An 18,771-nucleotide genomic window follows, 5' to 3' on the forward strand; every position below is an offset into this window, starting at 1 on the left:
ACATCTCAAGCACTTAAAAATAAATAACAAATCAAGTTATTAAAAATAGGCCCCTTTTTTCATATCATATTACTATTACTAGTTTTTTCATATCATACATTTTTCCCCACCTATAATGTTATGTTTCTTGTGCCAAAAACAGTCTAAACTTCAGGGACATGGCTAAAAATAAACAAACAAAAAACAAACATCTGCTGGTTTCTAATGTTGGGAATCTTTGGAAGGACATACTGAAAGGATTGTGAAGGAAGGTCCGAAAGTTATAGCATGTTTACCAAGTAAATCAAGCTCTTTTATCTCAAAAGATCAAGAAAAAAATCTGAAGGTCATTTGACTTGTCTGGCATTATAAAAAATATCCTTGCAGGGTTTTTTCCCTTCTTTTTTGCATGAGATCAAATGAACACATGCAGCGGGTAAAGGGCATTACCTGGCCAGACACAGGAAAAGACAGACTGTGCCCTGTATATGGACACAGAACAGACACACATTGAAAGACAAATCTACAGAGGAACAAGACCCCATGCACGAGGACAGACACTGGTGGTTACCCTGCAACGCTCAAGCTGAATCCTCATAGGCTCCGGCTCGCACGCGGGCGGCGATTGGACCTTGAGCCAGTTCTCAGCGGTCGCCACAGCCTGCTCAAGTTGCTGGAAGAGATTGTAGAAAGCCAGGACTTTGGTCTGGTAGGCCAACCACGCCAACCTTTCGGCTAGGAGAGCGCAGAAATCAACCCATCGAGCACGCAACTGCTGAGCCGCTTGCTCGATGTCCTCGGAATTCTGACCATCTTTAGAGAAAGATCCATTAGGACAAATGAGACTCATGCATATTGAAACAGCATTTGCTGAGGCAATTAAGCTGCCAAAGGCTTTAGACTTTCAAAATAGCTTGATGTACATCTTCATCTATTATTAATAAAGCTGGCATTATGCAGGATTTTATTACTTTAATTAGCAGCAAAATGCTTTCCAAATAAAATGGGACATATTCATGTTTTTTTTTTTTTTACAGGAAAACAAGGGCAAGTTTTGAAATTATACAAGGCTGATTGAAAATCGAATGAATTAATGTGCATATGAAAATAATCCCTTTTACCGCTAGTGAGTTGATCCACCAAAGCCTGGGCTGAACGAGTGGCTTCTTGCAACTTCCTGAACTTTTCTGGTTTTTCCCTGTCAATTGCCTCAAAAATGGCAGAAAGAATCACACAATAAACACCAATTAAACATTTTAAAAAGCATTGCTTTACGTGTTTTAATAATTGCATTTTCATACACCTTTTAAAATATAACTATTACACTTTACTTAATTTATACGATTTTAACATACTTATTATAGATTTTAATAGTTATATTTAATTATATTATTATTTTCATATGAAAATACTTAGCATACAATAAGTTCAAAATCATTCTAACGTAATATAATACACTTTGCAGTCTAATATCTTTTCAGCACACATTCATTTCTTGTGCGAAACAGGTGAATCGCTACAGAACATGTTAATGTTACCTACCAGCACTTTCTCATAGAGGTCTGCCACACTGCCCTCCTTACGGGAAACTGAGAACTCTGGATTTTGCAAAACAGCCTCTGACCGAGTCATAAAACTGTGAATTTCAGTGAAGTCCACATCAAATCTGCAGGGAAATCGATGGGAGAACAGCAAAACAAATTAGTTATTCTTGTTTGTTTAGTCATTTGAATGTTGTTGGCATTGATTAGCAGCGATTAGCATTTCCCCCCTCACTGCAGGCTTTGTGTTTCAGCATCATTTCTTAACTCATACAGGCTGTAAACGTGCTTATTTAGACGAAAAAGCCTTCATTTCAGCATTAGCACAACATAAATTCCCATTAGAATTAAAGAATTTAGAAAAAGCTAAATTTCACTTGATTTTCATGCAATATCATATTTAGATAAATACACTAAGTTTTTGTATCATGCAAAAAAGTGGAAACCAAGATGAACAGTCTTTTTTTAAGAATTAGGCATGCTTCACACATGGTATGACAACAAACTTGTACAGTATGATGTGTTTGTAACTGACTTTTATCAGCAATTCTTTAACCTTAAATCCAGTCATATAAAATGAAATATAATTATAACTAAACGTATGTTTATTCCACGGCCCTACATAGGACAAGCGGATGGATAGATACATGTTTATTATTCTGAAATGTATTTCTCCAAATTTTGAGTTTTGTGCCTTATATTTGTTGTGTATTAGCTTTCACACATCTATATCCTAAATGTCGACAAAATTTACAACACACACACGCGCTGCACTTATTTCTGTCCAAACGAATACTCAAATGTCCCTCCCCCTAATTCTTACTGGCAGATAGCAAGTACCAAATCATGTTCATAGTTGATGTAATTCAATCCTTATGAGCTCTTTTAAAAAAATGGACAAGCCCTTCAATATGTTCTACCTCAACTTTTTTTCAATAGGAAACCCATCAACATAAAAGTGTGCGTGTCATGGTGTCTTTTAAGCATAAACCACACAAAATGTATTACCTTGTTATTTTCTCAATCTTGAAATAGTGATAATCAAGATAAAAATATTTTTAACTATCAGTGTGATTAAGAAAGAAAAAAAAAACCCCACTAAGTCTCCTATTTCCACTGGGTCCTTCATATTTAGTGACCTGTGATGAAATGAAGGTATGCACGCTCACCTTTTCCTCAGTTCTGAATCAACGACAATCCGCTTCTTCTGAGGTGGAGGGGTAGACATGCCCTCCTTAGTATGCTTCACCATCTTTTTCTGGTTCGTGGTCACCTTGGTGACAGTTGCCATGGTTGTGTGCGTGTGCTCCGACTGGGATGTGGTGACAATAGTTGAAAACTAAGAGGGACAAAAGTTGTAAGACATGCATGTGTAAGTGTACAGAAGTCTGATTCTTGAGTGCACATGAAAGAGAGAGGGTGAAATACAGTGAGAGCGGTTTATTTATTCAGAGTGATGGCAGGGACATGCAGGGAAGCCATATCAAATTTTGAGTGAAATAGAAATAGATGGAACCGTATTGCGGAAAAGATGAGACAGTAAATGGAATGGCATTAGCATAACCACCTTGGTGCTGGTGAGCTGAAGCGACTGTACCAATTTGTCCCAGCGCTGAGCAAACCTTTCCAGCTTCGCCTCTAGTTTCCCAGCGGCCTCTTTGCTCTTAATGTTGGTCAGCAGATCTTGAACGAGGGAGCAAAGCTTGTCCATGGTCTGCCTCTTCAACTCCAGGTCTGCTTTTAAAATCTGAGGAACGAAATTCCGCCGGCAATCTTTAAGTTATGAAATGCATTCCGTTTTTAAAGTCAGAACCTTAAAAAGAAAAACACAACTACACAACAACAATCTAAGAGAGGTCAGCCATTTAATGCTAGCTGGAAATTGTGTTGCATAATTAAAAAAGGCCTGATTTCAAACCCATTAAAAAGGATTTCAACATGAAATGGCATTTGAAACCTATTTAACTTTTTTTATGTGATTTTTGCATGTAATGTAGCATAATATTCAATAATGAAAAATCAAAATGCATGATTAACCATCAAGTCCCGATGGATAAAATCAAGCAAAATAGGGTTGACTTTAATGTTTCAGTGAGTGTGGCCACTTACAGCAAGCTTCCTTAGGTTGGCAGCTACTTCATTTGGGTCATTTGTGCCACTTCTTTGGATAGACTGAACTAACTCCTCCTTTTGAGTCAGCCAAGAATCAAACAGCAGCTATAAAACAACGACAGCGGATTAAAGGGAGATTGTGAGATGTGTTCTGCACTGCTTATTTTCCTGTTTCTATTGAGCACTGGTGATGTTATCGTGCTGATTCTCTTGAGAAAAGAGGTCTTCAAAGCCTTTATGTTTCCCCAGACATGCTCTCATTATAGTCATTTAACAGGCAGGATTCAAAAGGCGTTTTCAGAGCTGCTAAATGCATTGTAAAAGCTTTTCCAGCGAGGATTTTCCAGAAGGATTCACTACCTGCTCCTCAGAGAAATGTTGCCAGCACAGTAGGATCTTTTGAAGGAGGATCCAACGCTCTTCAGTCCATTTGCAGATCGCTGCCCAGCGTTCCCCAAGGTTCTGTGTAGGTAACATAGGGGTGTTATGGAAGGCTGAATAAAGTCAAACAAAACATTATACCACAGTTATTGAGTCCAATCAACCAGGCAGACTTTAGGGCTGTATTTACAGTTACAGAAAGTGTTTGGTTTTTGATAGTTTGATAGAATATTGATCCTAAGCCTGGGGAAATCAAGTTGTGCATATAAATAAAACAACTTTTACCAGCAGTTTTTCCTCCAAGGCCGCGGTGGCACCATCACCACTGTTCTCATCTACTACCACCACCATATGAGTCAGAGAGTTCACTCTCACTTGCTCCAGCTCCAGATCTTCCTGTAATAGCTGTAGGGACAATTATGTCTTTACTTGTTTTGGGGTTTTTTGCATTAAAACTAACCACAAAGAAATTCCAGGACATACTTTTTGCTCTTCAATTTGACGCTTTATGTCATCAAGTTCAGGTCCTAAAGGCTGCGCTCCCATTCTTTTAATCCGAGTTTCGGTCGTGTCCAGCCAATCAGAGAGCTGCTTTAGCTGCTGGTGCTGCAGGCCCATCAAAACTTCATGAAGCCTAGAAATGTTCCAAAACCTCAGTTATATAAGGATTTGTAAATAGCATAGGTTTAAGTCTCTCTGTTAATATTTCTGGCTAAATAAAGGCTCATCATGCAAACATGTGACCACCTGCTCTGTCGCTCCATGCTGGCCACACGCAGATGTTCCCAGCGAGAGTTGAGCAGATTCATCTGTTCCCGCACCTCCCTCTCTTCATCATCAGTCAGCTGCCCTCCAGACAATAACACACTTCCTGCTTTCAGAACCCGGCCCACGCTGCCCTGATGAGACGTTAACTCCACCATGTAGCCCTGGACAAATACAGGGCAATGGTAAAACATTTACATTTAAACATTTCCCATCTTTAATTGACAAAGTATAGAATTAAAGTAATTCTTTTATTGCAAGAAAAATAAGATGACGTTTACTCAAGACGCATAACGTAAAAAAAAAAAAAAAGGCAATGATCCCATTAGCTTTGCAAGAAACCAAACTACAACCACAATTTTTGATATGCAAATTGTAAAATTCAACATAATAATGTATATTAAATTAAAATGTGTATACATTTGGCAAGGATGCACTAAATTAATCAAAAGTGACAAAGACTTTTACATTGTTACAAAAGATTTGTAGAAATGTATATTCAAAGAATCCTGAAAAACAAAATGTATCACAAAAATATTAAGCAAGCACCATGGATTTCAACATTGATAATAAGAAGAAATGTTTCTTGAGCAGCAAATCAGCATATTAGAATCATTCATGAAGGATCATGTGACACTGAGGACTGGAGTAATGATGCTGAAAATTCAGCTTTGCCATCACAGGAATAAATTACATTTCAAAATATATTAAAATAGAAAACTTTTTTAAAAATGCAATACAATTTAACACAAGTTATTGTTTTTAAATGGCCTCAAACAGGCAACAACATTCACAGCAGAACTGTCAACAAACAAAAATGTGCTCAAAGCAATAAATTGCTTTAAGAACTCGTAACTTCTCATTGTTTCTTTGCACTGTCAACTAGAAAAAAACTCTTTGGATATCTGCTTTGACACCTTCTCGCAATGAGTTTTTTTCACTCATTATATCCTGCCATTCTTTCAGTCATTAAATGTCTCCAGATAACTTTTCAATTCACACCCACGCTAGGCACAGTTTGATCCTTTGACTCCCAGACCAACCATTCTAAAAGATGTTGGAATATGAACCTGAGGGTAAACACTCATAATACCATCTGTCATGAATAGAGAAATCTGATTTATTCAGAGACTGTAAACACAGGGGGCATATGCAGATCTGGATAATAATAACAGCCCACAACTTCATGGATAATATATCTTAGTCTTAAAACTTTCAGACAGTATCCTTCACTCCTTGGGTTCAAAGTTAGTTTGAAGAAATGAATCACCTGTCCGAATTTAGAGCCATTTCTATACATCTCACACAAGTATAAAACATCAGTCTTATATTGACCAGATGTCAGATATGGAACAAACGTACCATGGAAGAGTCAACTGAAGTGCATTTCTTGGACAATATAGACTTACAGTAGATTTACATTTTTAGACAAATAAAGTTCAAAATTTATAAGTAGTTTTTAGAGCAAACATGAAAAATGCATGAAGAACAACAGTATATTTTGGACAAAATTAGTATTTATTTGCTGTGCTGGGTGGAATGCATTACTAAGTAATAATAACTGTAATTTGATTACTTTTCCCTTGAAAAAGTAAAGGAATACTCTATTTTTCTGTTTTTTAATTACAGTAACTTCTGATGTAATTGCATTAAATGGCGTATAGACTATAGAACAATTCTATATTAAAAAATAGTTTATTTAAAATCAAAACTTAACGTCTAATGATAAAATGTTTTTAATTTAACCATCTCCCTTTAAATATGTTTCATGTCTATCGCTGTATTGTTCAATTGGTCAAGATTGATATGGGATTTAGAAAGTAATTAGTAATAAGGAATGCAACACTTTTTAGAGAGAGTAATTAGTGCAGTAATCTAATTACACTGTTGAAGATGAAATTAGAAGCTAGTAATTAAAGTTTTTAGAGTAACTTACCAAACACCGTTTACTTTTTAAATTAGACAAAACTAATGTTTAATTGTTGAATAATCCTAACGTTTAAAGACACCAATACCTCAATAAGAAGTGTAAATGGTTAGTCTGGACTTGTGTTTCTCTCCATGCCCTTCAATCTTGTGCAAAGGTTGTATCATAAGACTCTGAGCTTATGTAGGAATCCAAAGCTGCCAAATGGCAGCTAAAGCTTATGAAATCACATCAAATAAAATACAGCTAGCTTGAGCCTTTCCTGGAACATCTTCACATCTATAGGTAATCGCTATACTCTGCTGATGCTAAAAAGACTTGGGGCATGACAACATTGTCTTTTTTAGGGTGTAGTCCTCCAATTTTCTGCTCTGAACAAGTAGACTAACATAATATAGTAGCTGTACACTTGTCCTTCTGGAAAGGTCCTACTTATACGCTTTGACATCATAATTGAGACATGTGGATTCAAGTGGTTTTGGTATTGGTTTGTTTCTCTTTTTCACCTACCAATAATAGTTGAACCTTTTTTTAATGCAGCAACAAAACTACTTTATCTATTTACTAGGTCAGCAGAAACAGTTATTATGTGATACTTTGTTGTCAATGACACAAAATGCTAAACACTAAAATGCTAAACTAAATTGTAGTGTCAACATTTACAATTATTTGAATGTTGACCGATACCAATTTACCACCAACTATAGCTAGTGCAGCAATAACTTCCGCTATGATTTCTTTAAATTACTCTTGGAAATTTGGAAGCCTTCAGAGAGTCCTAACAGTTTCCCTCCATTGTGTTTATGTCCATGTGCCCATATCTTTCAAAATGATCCTTCCAACATCCTAAGCGGCTGTTGTTTACACAGAACGTGTTTTTCCATTCAACTGCGCTACTTTTCCATTGTTTTTCAATGTAAATGCGCTAGACGGACGTCTTTAAGTGCTGCGCACGTGTCTTTTGCAGCGTCTCCACCCTCCAACCCGCCAAATGCGGGTAAAAATCAAAATGAATGAAGCCAATTTGGCGTGTTTCTATGTTTACTCACTTTGCTGGGGAAGTTTGTGTAATCTGTGCGGATTTAGCGCAAATACACAATTTGGGAGTCCTCAGAATCTGCGCATTTCTGGCTTACTTGAACACACACGTCACTAAGCAACAAATAATGGTGCGCTTGTTCACTTGCATTGAAGTAATAGCAAATATCAAAAAGCATTTGGTTAACAGAAAAGACATTGTTATTTTCCAACATCCTAGATGTTATGTGTACTGTATTGACCTGTCCACCCAGGGCTCTAGAGTGCGACCAATTTGGAATTGTGGCGTTAAAGGCGACGCGAGACGAGGAAAAATTTGAGTGCACCTAAATTTTGTGCTGGTGCACCTAAATAAAAAAGTTAGGCGCACCAGTGCAACCAAGGCAAAAAGTTAGTCTGGAGCCCTGCCACCTTTCGAAACTTGTGTTGGTTGGGCCGATCGATTGTGCAATCGATTTTCGAACGTGACAGCCCTACGCTCAAGTTAAAAGAAGTTAAACTTTTAAAAACGCATCTCTAGACCTTGCGTTTTTTTCTGTTCCACCAACCTGCAGTTTTAACAGCAAAAACGCATTCTGTGTAAACCAACCCAAATGGGCAGCATTAAGAACATTTAAGTCGCAATGTAAAGAAAGCAGCGACATCTTCCGTATTGATGAACATCCAAGGTAAATGGATTACCAAAAAAAAAAAAAAATGTAGGGCAGAGACTTGGTTCTATCCACATCAGTTGTCGATTGGATGGAGCTTTCAGTTGATTTTAATTAAGGGGTGCAGTTTAAGTGGACTAAATGATTGGAAAAGCATGTTATTTCAACCCAATCTAACGGCAATTCGTACATTTTTTACGAGTTGCCCAATTCGTATGAATTCCTACGAATGACCCCGTCCCTAAACCTACCCATCACGTGGGTTTAGACAAATCGTATGAATTCGTACGAGTGAGGTCGTACGAATTCACCACCTTTTAATCACTCGTAAGAATTCTTACGAATTGGTCGAGATAGCGTCGGTTATTTCACTGGAAGTATAGTTATGATGACATTTTTATAAAATTACAAGCTCTAATTTAATGTTCGACATTGAGATTTCAACCTAAATCCAGTTAGATATTCAAGTACACTAATCAAGCTGTAATCTTTTTTTAAGTGTAGTAGGTACATTGAAATGTGAAAGTTAATGCTAAATCTCTCACAAAATACATCATCAGCCGTGAAAAATCTCACCCGAGGTCGGCAGAATCATCAACACGCTCGTCTACTTTCACCTCAAAAGTTTTAAAAGACAAACCGGCGAATTACCTCATGAGTGTGAAACTGCTCTTTGACTTCTTCGACAAAAGAAGAGATGGGTGGCTGTGCTTGCAAGCCGTCCTCCGCGGAGAGCAGCCAGGTCAGGACCTCCTCCAGGGCACTCTGGTAGCTTTCCAGCTCATTTAGCCCCTGTGGCAGGGGACTGGGGGACGGTCGCAGTTCATCTGGCTTGTCTGGAGACTGCAGGCAGATAGACGGGAGACAAATGGGTTAGATGATGGAATGGATTTAAAAACAATAAAGATATTGAGTTTTTTGTCTTTAAATCAAGACTTGCCTAAAGAGCGTATTGGCAATGAGGCTGTAGGAGTGGTTGGCTAATCATGGGTACACACTATACGCTTGTAGCTAAAGCCCCTAGAGTACTTCTGGCTGTTTCATCCTCAAAGCTGGGTCTTTAAAGTTAGCCTTCTAATTTTCTTTTTCCTGCTTTGGGAAATACCCTCTGCCCTTGTATGTATTCGAGTGAAATGCACTAGCTGACTGATAATATCAGGGTGGTTTCAGATTGAATTTGAAGATTGTGAGGGGCCTCATGGTGTTGAGTAATGAGTTAGAACTTGTTTTCTTTAGGGGTGCTTGTGGTGTTGCTCATATTCAAACAAATTCCTAAACATAAGTATTCAGTTTTGGTGCATAACTTCGCACAATTTGCGCTGTGGACAATAAAAACCCCAAATCACACAGCTTGTTGAGAAGAGGTGTGCTATTACTTTTCTAAACAACGTTTAACCTACAGTTTTCACCTGATGGACCATGAAACAGACTGACAGACTCATGACTCAAGTCTCTCCTTTACTGTCAGTCTATATCTTAGTGACCAAAATATCTTTGGGGTGACTAACCACCTAGCAACTACCCAGAACACCATAGCGATATACTAAAGAAGATATTAGCAACCACATAGCAAGGCCTTGGAAGCCACCCATAACACCCGATAGTTTTGCACCCGTGTTATTTTACTTATACTACCGGTATTACAGTATTTATTTATATTTTGAATTAGCTTTTTTATTTTCAGTTTATATTATATTTTAGTTTAAGTTTTAGTTATTTTGTTATGTGCAGTAATCGTTAGTGTTCTTATTCTTATTCCGTTCTTGAGTCTATAGCAGCCCATAGAACCGCTTGCGGGGGGAAAGTTATGAAATTTGGCACACAGATTTAATTTAGAAAATTTAGAGTCTCTAACTCAATCGCTCTAGCACCACCAGCTGTCCAAAGTTGCACTCACGTTAATGTTAATATCTTTTGAACCGTAAGGGCTAGAAACAAACAAACAAAAAATTCCCAATGATTCCTTGGCTCAAGGCGAATTGATCCCTACATCATTTTCCATCATGAAAAATTCAAAATGGCGGAAAATTTTTCGTGCCACCTAGTGGTCAGGAGATATTACAAATTTATGCTTATAACTTCTGAATGGTTTTGCCGAATGCATTGGCAAATCGTTATGAAACTGTCATTGGCAACATGCCCTGAAGGTACTCAAAGTCAAGACAGCCCCACCTTGTGGTTCAAAGTAATAATGCATTTTCCAAAAATGCTAATAACTTTTGATTAAATTAGCCTATTGTAAAGATTTCTTGGGTCATGCCGAGATACCGATAAATACCATAGATAGATTTGGTACCAATAGATACCAAAAGATAACATAGATACCAAATTTTCCATAGTGAGCCGAAATTCATACCCTTTATATCTGGGATACTTATTTTTTATTTTATTATGTGTATTTATGCGAGTATGGGTGTAGGTATGTGTATACATGATGTTTGTATATATGTATGTATAGACAAATGTGTATGCAAGCCAGGGCTAAATGTTGTTATGCATCTAATACTGCAATATGTTTTACTCATGGATTTGTTTCCAATAAGGAGTTGGTGGGTCGGGCGAGGCGGGATGAGGTAGAGCTTTAGTGTGAGTGAATGTATATGTGCTGCATTATCTTTGTCTTTGTCTCGAGGACCCCCTCGAAAACGAGATGTTTCATCTCAAGGGGTTATCCTCAACAATAAATTCAAATAATTCCTATTCGCCATTTTTATTTTCTATCAAAACCTACTTTTTTTTAACTTCCTTGACAGTTTGTCAGATTTTTATAAAATTCGAGTCCGATCATCATCAGACAATGCCAGCACACATGTATGGAATTTATGTCGATAGACGAAACTGCTTTCGTATACCACATCAACAAAGTTAATCACATGATACCAAAACTCTGAGGCTGTATCTCTGCAATGCTTTGGCATTTCGACATCAAGCTTGCGTGTCATTTAGTGCTGCCGCGATTAGTCGACGGCAATTTTTTTAGTCGACGTGTCGTTTTACTATTGACCGCTATTTATTTTTGGTCTCCCGTCACAAACGGCTCACTGTAATTCACCTCCACACACCAGTCTGTGCGCCGTGCGCGCCCTGCTGGTTTATCTGCTATCATTTTCCTTCACGTTCCCGCCCGCCTTCACTGCTTTGATATGAAAAATTGCGGAGGCAGGTGACGGAGCTTTCACAGTGGGCTCGTTTGCTGCGGTCCGAGTCCGAGCGCGAGCGCGATTGTTCCCGGCGCGCCCCGCAGCGTTGGTCTGGTTTCACACTCAATTCTATCGAACCCTGAGTTTGCGTGCATCTTATGCCATCGCAAACGTGCACGGCGCATGATAGAAAACAGAACGCGGGTCAATATATTGTGTTTTTCAAACGGACTCTTTTGAGGAGACAGTGGATTTCCAAATGTGTTGCCCTGATTGCACGCGCAATGCGCGAATACACTGCAGACTCAACTCTCGCGTATCCAAGGTAAATCATCAACACTATCATCCCTTACATGTGTTTTATTTAACTAAATGCATCATAATCAGCTAAAACGCATGGGCAGGTTACTTAACTTCCTGAACAAGCGCTCCCGAGTCCGTGTTGCTTTCACATTCACGCGAACCGCGGCACGGACTCGCTAGTCCAGACTCTTTCAATTCAATTCCAATTTATTTGTATAGCGCTTTTCACAGAAAATGCATTGCATCTACTTTACTATTCAGAGTGATGTTATCAGTTATGCTTTTCAGAAATGTACATAAATTAATCATTATTAGCTTACTGTACATTTTTTAAGGCAGAACAAAGAGCTAATTTAAGTAATACATACATGTTTGTTATTAGAGGATTAGATTAGGACTCTGACCAATATGGTATAGCCTAATGGAAATGCAGATACTTAATGCTTAGATTGTTAATACATAATGTTTTTGAACAGGTGACATTTTATGTTTTGGCCCTTCAGTTGAGTTCAAAATAAAATGGACACAATGAAATAAACACTTGATTTTTTTTAATTAGTCGTTGAGATTAGTCGACTAATCGAAAAATTAGTCGAAAGATTAGTCGTTAGAAAATTAGTCGTTAGTGGCAGCACTAGTGTCATTGTCACCCAACTCTGACCGCATACCACATCAATTTGTTTACAGCGCCACCCATTGTTCGAAAGTGATAAACAAGTGACTTGATTTATGATTTTTCAGGCATTTCTCTTAAAATCATCTTAATATGCCATTAATTTCGTGAAAAATGATTTTTTAATACTTTTAGTTAACAATAACAACACTGAATAACACTGTGTTTTTGCACAGACACGAACGACGAACAATGTAAATATGTGGGAGTGTTCCATCAATTAGACAAAGCTGAATGGACTGATGGCTGGGAGTTGAAACAGGAAGTTAGTCAAACAGAGATTCCGTTTGTAGATAAGTCTCAGGAACACACAAATTTACACATACAATGCTTGTATTTTTTAATACTGCATGATAAACTAGATTTTTACATTTTCCTAAGAAAATGTGAGTGGTGTTCATTATGCTAGGCCATTGAGTTTGGCTTGTTCCTATACTTAGTCAAAAGAGCCCACCAACAAGACTCTCCCTCAGGTCCCTTCCTCATTGCAAATCTATGGATTTTTTTTGTCAGTTTTATTGGCTGGAAGGCAAAAATCATAAATTCAATCAATAACTTGGGACAAGCTTTAGGAAGTGAAGTGCGACACCACTGATATCAGTCGGAGGTTGTTGTAGACACAGCTGCAATGCCCGGCAACAAGGAGGAGACAGCAGTCAACAGAAACAAACCTGTGCGGTGAGAAACTTCCTCTGCTGTTCAGGCGTCTTGACGTAGGCAGCTTGAGTGAAGGCATAGCTTTTGAATCGAGGCTTATATGAGGGGGACGGGCTGCGAACATGACTCTGAGCCACACTGACTGTGATCTAAGAGAGGTACAGAAGACAAGAACGACTGAAAAAAGCAAAACAAAAGCCACAGAGATGGATGGAAACAGAGGAGAGTTGAGTGATGGAGCGATGAGCTGGATATGGCAGTGAGAAGGACGATGAGGACGTTGGAATGCAGAGCGGCAAAATTAGATCACAAATTGCAAAACGTAATTCAATGTCAGCTGGCAAAGTGTGTCGACAAGCTAAATGTGCATTCTACATCCTGAGAACATCTAAAAACCTTTTTGAAACCAGAGAAGTCTAATGCTTTCATATTAGACGTATGTGGCGCCAGAGCTAATGGGTCCATGCATTATGATTACAACATACCGTTCTAAACTCTGTGTATTTATGAGTGTGTGTTCCTCTGACCTGCTGGGAGTAACGCTGTTGGGTCTGAAAGAGAAAGTGCTCCTCCTTGGTTACTGTAGCTCGAGGGAGGGTCTCCACCTCTTGTATGGCCTCCATACTCACGCCATGGGGCAGCACTTGGAACAGGGAGGTGACATACATAATGATGGATTTCTTATCAGGATGAGCTGTAGCAACATCTGTGAAGGAGAAAAGAAATTTGAGTTTCCCATGCAAATTTCTTAATAAACTCCTAGAGGAGACATTAGAAAATGACCTGTGCAAACATTTGCTTTCCAATTAAAAGAATGTGTGTAAATAAATTGTATGTATACTATTTTGTTTTTAAGTTTTGGGTTGATACGATTTTTTAAATGTTCATGTATGCTCACCTAAGTTGCATTTATTTGAACTGTACAGTTCAAATGTACAGTAAAACAGTAAGATTGTGAAATATTTGTACCAATTTAAATAACTTTTTTTCTTTTTAATATATTTTAAAAATGTAATTTATTCCTATGATGGCAAAGCTGAATTTTCAGCATCATTCTTCAGTGTCACATGATCCTTCAGAAATCATTATAATAGGCTGATTTGCTGCTCAAGAAACATTTCTTATTATTATCAATGTTGAAAACAGTTGTGCTGCTTAATATTTTTCTGATTAAAAATATTTCATAAAACAACAACAACTGACACTAAACTGTGAAAATGTGTACATGTAGTGCTATAATTTAATTATATACATATACCAAACATATTCCAATTTATATACATATACCAAACATATTCCAATTTTTAATGGACATATGAAAAAAACATCATACACATCCAAACTTCCAAAGCAAAAATTTTGGCAGAGATCTAATATACAGTATATGTTAATAGAGAACAAGATATAAGTGGTACAACCTCAACTATGAGTTAAACCCCCATGGCATAAATTATGTGATGAAATTCTGTTTTAGATGTTGATGTAACAAGACATTTCCTCTCATCCAAAAAACGAAACTAAAAAAAGCCCTGTCTGTATTACTCAGAACAACTTCAAAGGCTAATGTGAACAAGAAGAAGAAAGGAGGAGGTCATACCCTCAGGGTCCAACAGTCGGTCGATGCCTAAACTCTTCTCCGCAACGTTGAAGGCATGATCCAGTCTCTCAATGGCATTATCCTGTTGCTCCACCACACTCCAGCTAAACAGCTCTGGCCTGGCAAAAAAAAAAAGAATTATAAGATAGTTAATAACTTACTTTTCTGTGCACATGCTTGAAATAGCTTAAAGCAGATCAAAACAGTTGGTTCATTACCCAAATGAACTACACGGAAAAATAGAAAAACAATAAGCTTCAAAAATTGCTTCAGGCCAAGCTAGTATTCAACCATGCAGTTTATGACCAATGAATATAAAACATTCATTTTAACTTTCATTAGACATGAAAGCAGTGATTTCTGTGATTTTCAATAAAAGCATCCAAAATATAACAGTACCTGTGGCTGTGGATGAGAGCATTGAAGGCAAAGCCATCCGTCCAGCTGCTGGAGAAGTTGACCACATTGATGTCTCTGTAGTTTTTAGTGGACTGCCTGACCCAACTTAACAGAATCTTTTCACTGTTGGTCTGCTGTAAGTCTGCCATGACATCTTTCATCACATCCTTAACCTGTGCGGTAAAAGGAGAGTATGTATACATATTTATCAGGACAGTGACAAATATAGCAAACATGACATGATAAAGCTGATATTTAGAAACAGACTTTATGATTACAATTTTATTAACAGGATAAAAATATGTGATATGTGATTACACATTATTTGGTATTTGGACATGGCAACATTTTGATACTATGTTTTTGACACAGACAATAGTAAAACCATGGTCTTTGGACATGTGCTGTACCTTGGTAATAACATTTCATTACATTTCCTTCACATATCATGCAAATACCTAACAGTAAAATATGGTATATATCAGTCAGTATCATGATACATATCAAAGAACGATTGTTATATCCTGGTTGGATGTGTCCCACGGTAATATCATGTGATTCTTTGAAATACCTAGGAGTAAAAACTAGGTACAAGAAACTGGTAATCAGTCAATAATACCATGGTATACACTACAATTTAAAAGTTTGCGGTCTGTAGCAAGGCGGAATTCACTTGATCAAAAATACAGTCAAAACAGTAATATTATGAAATATTGGTACATTTAAAAAATAAACTTTTTCTACTTTACAATATTTTTCAAATGTAATTTATTCCTGTGATGGCAAAGCTGAATTTTCAGCATCATTACTCCAGTCTTCTATGTCACATGATCCCTCAGAAATCATGCTAATATGCTGATTTGATGAAACATAAGAAACATTTCTTATTATCATCAATGTGGAAAATAAATTATTTTTTACTACTGTCACTTTTGATCAATGTAATACATCCTTGCAACAACAAAAAAATCTTAATGGCTGCAAAATTTTGAACAGTCTTGTATATCTAAGATTACCATGGTATTACCATGTTTTTGGATACGTACCATTATAACACCATGGTAATCTTTGAAATACCAGGGAGTATGATGTAAATTTGAACGTACATGAATATGGTGATCAGTCAGCACCATAATATATATATTGTAATCATTTAGCACTGGAATTTTATCACTGTACCGCGATACTACCATTTAAATCAATATCAATGGTGAAACGTTACTGAGTCTTAAAGGCCTTTATTGCAATAACCACTGCTAACATAAGCCTAGGGAAGAGGACATCAATAGCTCTGAACATAAACCACAGTAGTGCCACCTTATCAGATGAACAGAAAAAACACAGAGGAAACGAGTTCCTGTACAGATAAGCCACATGACAGTCCACTGCAAATGTGCTACATATAAAATCTTTGATAGACCAACATAACGGATGATAAAGGTCCTTTCTACTGCCCTTGAAGGCAAACCAGAAAGATTGTGGGTCTGATTTCACTGTATTGAACTCTCATACCTGCCAGTGGAGAATGATGCTCCAGATGAGCCCCAGGGTCAGTTTATGATTCCCATCTACAATGTCAGCTCCTCCGATGTTCACAAGCTCAACCTAGAAATGGAGAAATATGAATTCAAGAACCTTAACTCCGCATAATTCAACCAGGAGCATGTATTAAGAAAGTAAGCAGGGTCACTTTTGAATTTATGTTGACTTTAAACAAGATAAGGATCAGATATTTCACATTCAGTCACATCAACTGTTTTAGATATCAACCGTTTGATATTTGCTGGAAAATACTTCAACCAGACCTTATAATTTGCAATCTTACTTGGCTTTTATTTGGTTCTTCAAACCCATTTTCAAGCTGCCTGGATGTTTCACTACGTTTTATCAAGCAAAGCAGCTTTTGTATCAGTGAAATGGATAATTGCCATTGCCTTATGCAACTGTAAATTTTGCTTCTGCATAATTTTGTCTTGCATTTATTGAAAAAGCTCAACCGAAACATTGAAATTCCAAGAGCTGTGAATAGTAAAACAGCCAGTTGAACCAATTAACTCACATTGTTCTTCTGAAGGATCTGCAGGGCCCTGTTAACATTGTTGAGGGAGTGCACTCGAGTGAAACCACGTTCTTTAACCTGCAAATGGGGAATATATCAGAACTGAACTTAGAGCATCCATTGCAAATGAATTCAACCAGTTACGCACTCATCCTTGTCCAAATGCTTTGAAACCAGGAGTATTTTTTCCTTGATAAAAATAGAACAATGAAACATCTCAGAATATAACCCAGTAAAGACAATTAAAGGGATAGTTCACCCAAATATAAAAGTTCTGTCATCATTTTCTCCCTAATGAAGGGGTGGTCGTTATACCCAGAACAGTCAATGTCACGGTAATTCTATATAACACATACACACATAACCTACAAAAATGTGTTATTAAAGCAAAGTCCCTTTCAAGGAATATCTGTTCACTAGGAGACCATATTGGCTATTACCGGTACAGGCATCTACGACCAATTCCTATCTAATTGAATGGGAATTGAATCTCAAAAACTGCTTGCCGAACTCACAATTAAATAACATATTTCAAATTATTTTAAAATGTTGATTCTAATGCTCAAACAGTGTTAAAAAAAAGCTTATTTTTCAGGCTAGACCAGCCGATGTGCATGTGCAGTCCTAAGTGGGAGTATCAGGTTTCTATGGGAACCGGAGCTACTAACGGCAGCAGCAGTGACGAAATAACTTTACCCATCAGCGATTGGCTCTTTTACTTAGAAGGCGGGACGTATTCGGCCATATTGCGCATTGCTGTTTCTCCCATTTATAAGCAATAGGAGTGAACCGTCTTTCTAGATCTATAGTCTTTGCTTAAAGTCACCATGCAATCAAAATGGACAATTCTTATTTTCTTATTTTATATGGAATACTGCAGTGTTTATAAAAAAAAATTAAATTAATGTGCCCTTGTAATCTTTAAACACAATAACTTCCCCTCTCTCTTGTATCTCTTCTCTGATGATGTGTTTACTGACCTGAGGACGGGACAACCTGTCACTCACATGACATCACAGCAATAGCAAACCACACCACACCAATCCAATCAATTCCTGACGGAAGAAATCAAGTCCTGCCCTACATTTTTTCTTGTTCAAGAAGCTGTTTCACTCGGATATAGTACGTCGCAATAGGGAGGAAAAGACTATCACAACTTTTGTCTCATGCCGACTTCAATTATCCCCAAAATGTTCTATATTACACAAACATGAGGTAAATTATCTTCTGGTCAATGCTTCATTGCCCATTCATTGCAATTGCATGGGAAAGAGTACTACCATGACGATCCTCAAAATTTTTTCCTTTTGTATTCATGAGTAAATTATGACAAAAAGTGTTCTTTTGGGGTGAACTATTCCTGTAAGGAGAATGTTTCTTATTTAAAGATGGACCTACTAGTTCATGGCCAACCAGACCCTCCAGGAGTTCAAGAAGACGTCGGCCATCACACAGATCGGTAAAGAGGTCATCAACAGGGGGTCGTCTTGTCTAGAGAATAAACAGAACTTTAAGGCTGAGGGTCTTTGGGAACATGTATTTAAGCCTTT

At 37.5% G+C, this 18,771-nt stretch overlaps 1 protein-coding gene across 1 annotated transcript in view; it reads right to left on the reverse strand.

Moving 5' to 3' along the window:
• The window catches only part of dmd (dystrophin), a 108,296-nt gene that overhangs the window by 74,881 nt on the left and 14,644 nt on the right, over positions 1-18,771 (reverse strand). Inside the window, exons 3-20 of the mRNA XM_056264551.1 lie at positions 18,620-18,712; positions 17,222-17,299; positions 16,675-16,767; positions 15,163-15,335; positions 14,764-14,882; positions 13,694-13,872; positions 13,181-13,315; positions 9,045-9,236; positions 4,761-4,942; positions 4,497-4,647; positions 4,299-4,418; positions 3,993-4,094; positions 3,630-3,737; positions 3,088-3,267; positions 2,690-2,859; positions 1,522-1,645; positions 1,101-1,188; positions 551-792 (exon numbers count right to left, since the gene is read on the reverse strand). Of these exons, the coding sequence (XP_056120526.1) occupies positions 551-792; positions 1,101-1,188; positions 1,522-1,645; positions 2,690-2,859; positions 3,088-3,267; positions 3,630-3,737; positions 3,993-4,094; positions 4,299-4,418; positions 4,497-4,647; positions 4,761-4,942; positions 9,045-9,236; positions 13,181-13,315; positions 13,694-13,872; positions 14,764-14,882; positions 15,163-15,335; positions 16,675-16,767; positions 17,222-17,299; positions 18,620-18,712 (2,529 nt within the window). The remainder of the gene's footprint in view (positions 1-550; positions 793-1,100; positions 1,189-1,521; positions 1,646-2,689; positions 2,860-3,087; positions 3,268-3,629; positions 3,738-3,992; positions 4,095-4,298; positions 4,419-4,496; positions 4,648-4,760; positions 4,943-9,044; positions 9,237-13,180; positions 13,316-13,693; positions 13,873-14,763; positions 14,883-15,162; positions 15,336-16,674; positions 16,768-17,221; positions 17,300-18,619; positions 18,713-18,771) is intronic.

This window comes from Rhinichthys klamathensis, unplaced genomic scaffold (genome assembly GCF_029890125.1).
Source record: "Rhinichthys klamathensis goyatoka isolate OS25496 unplaced genomic scaffold, OSU_Roscu_1.1 h1tg000222l_1, whole genome shotgun sequence".
NCBI classification, from domain to species: Eukaryota; Metazoa; Chordata; class Actinopteri; order Cypriniformes; family Leuciscidae; genus Rhinichthys; species Rhinichthys klamathensis.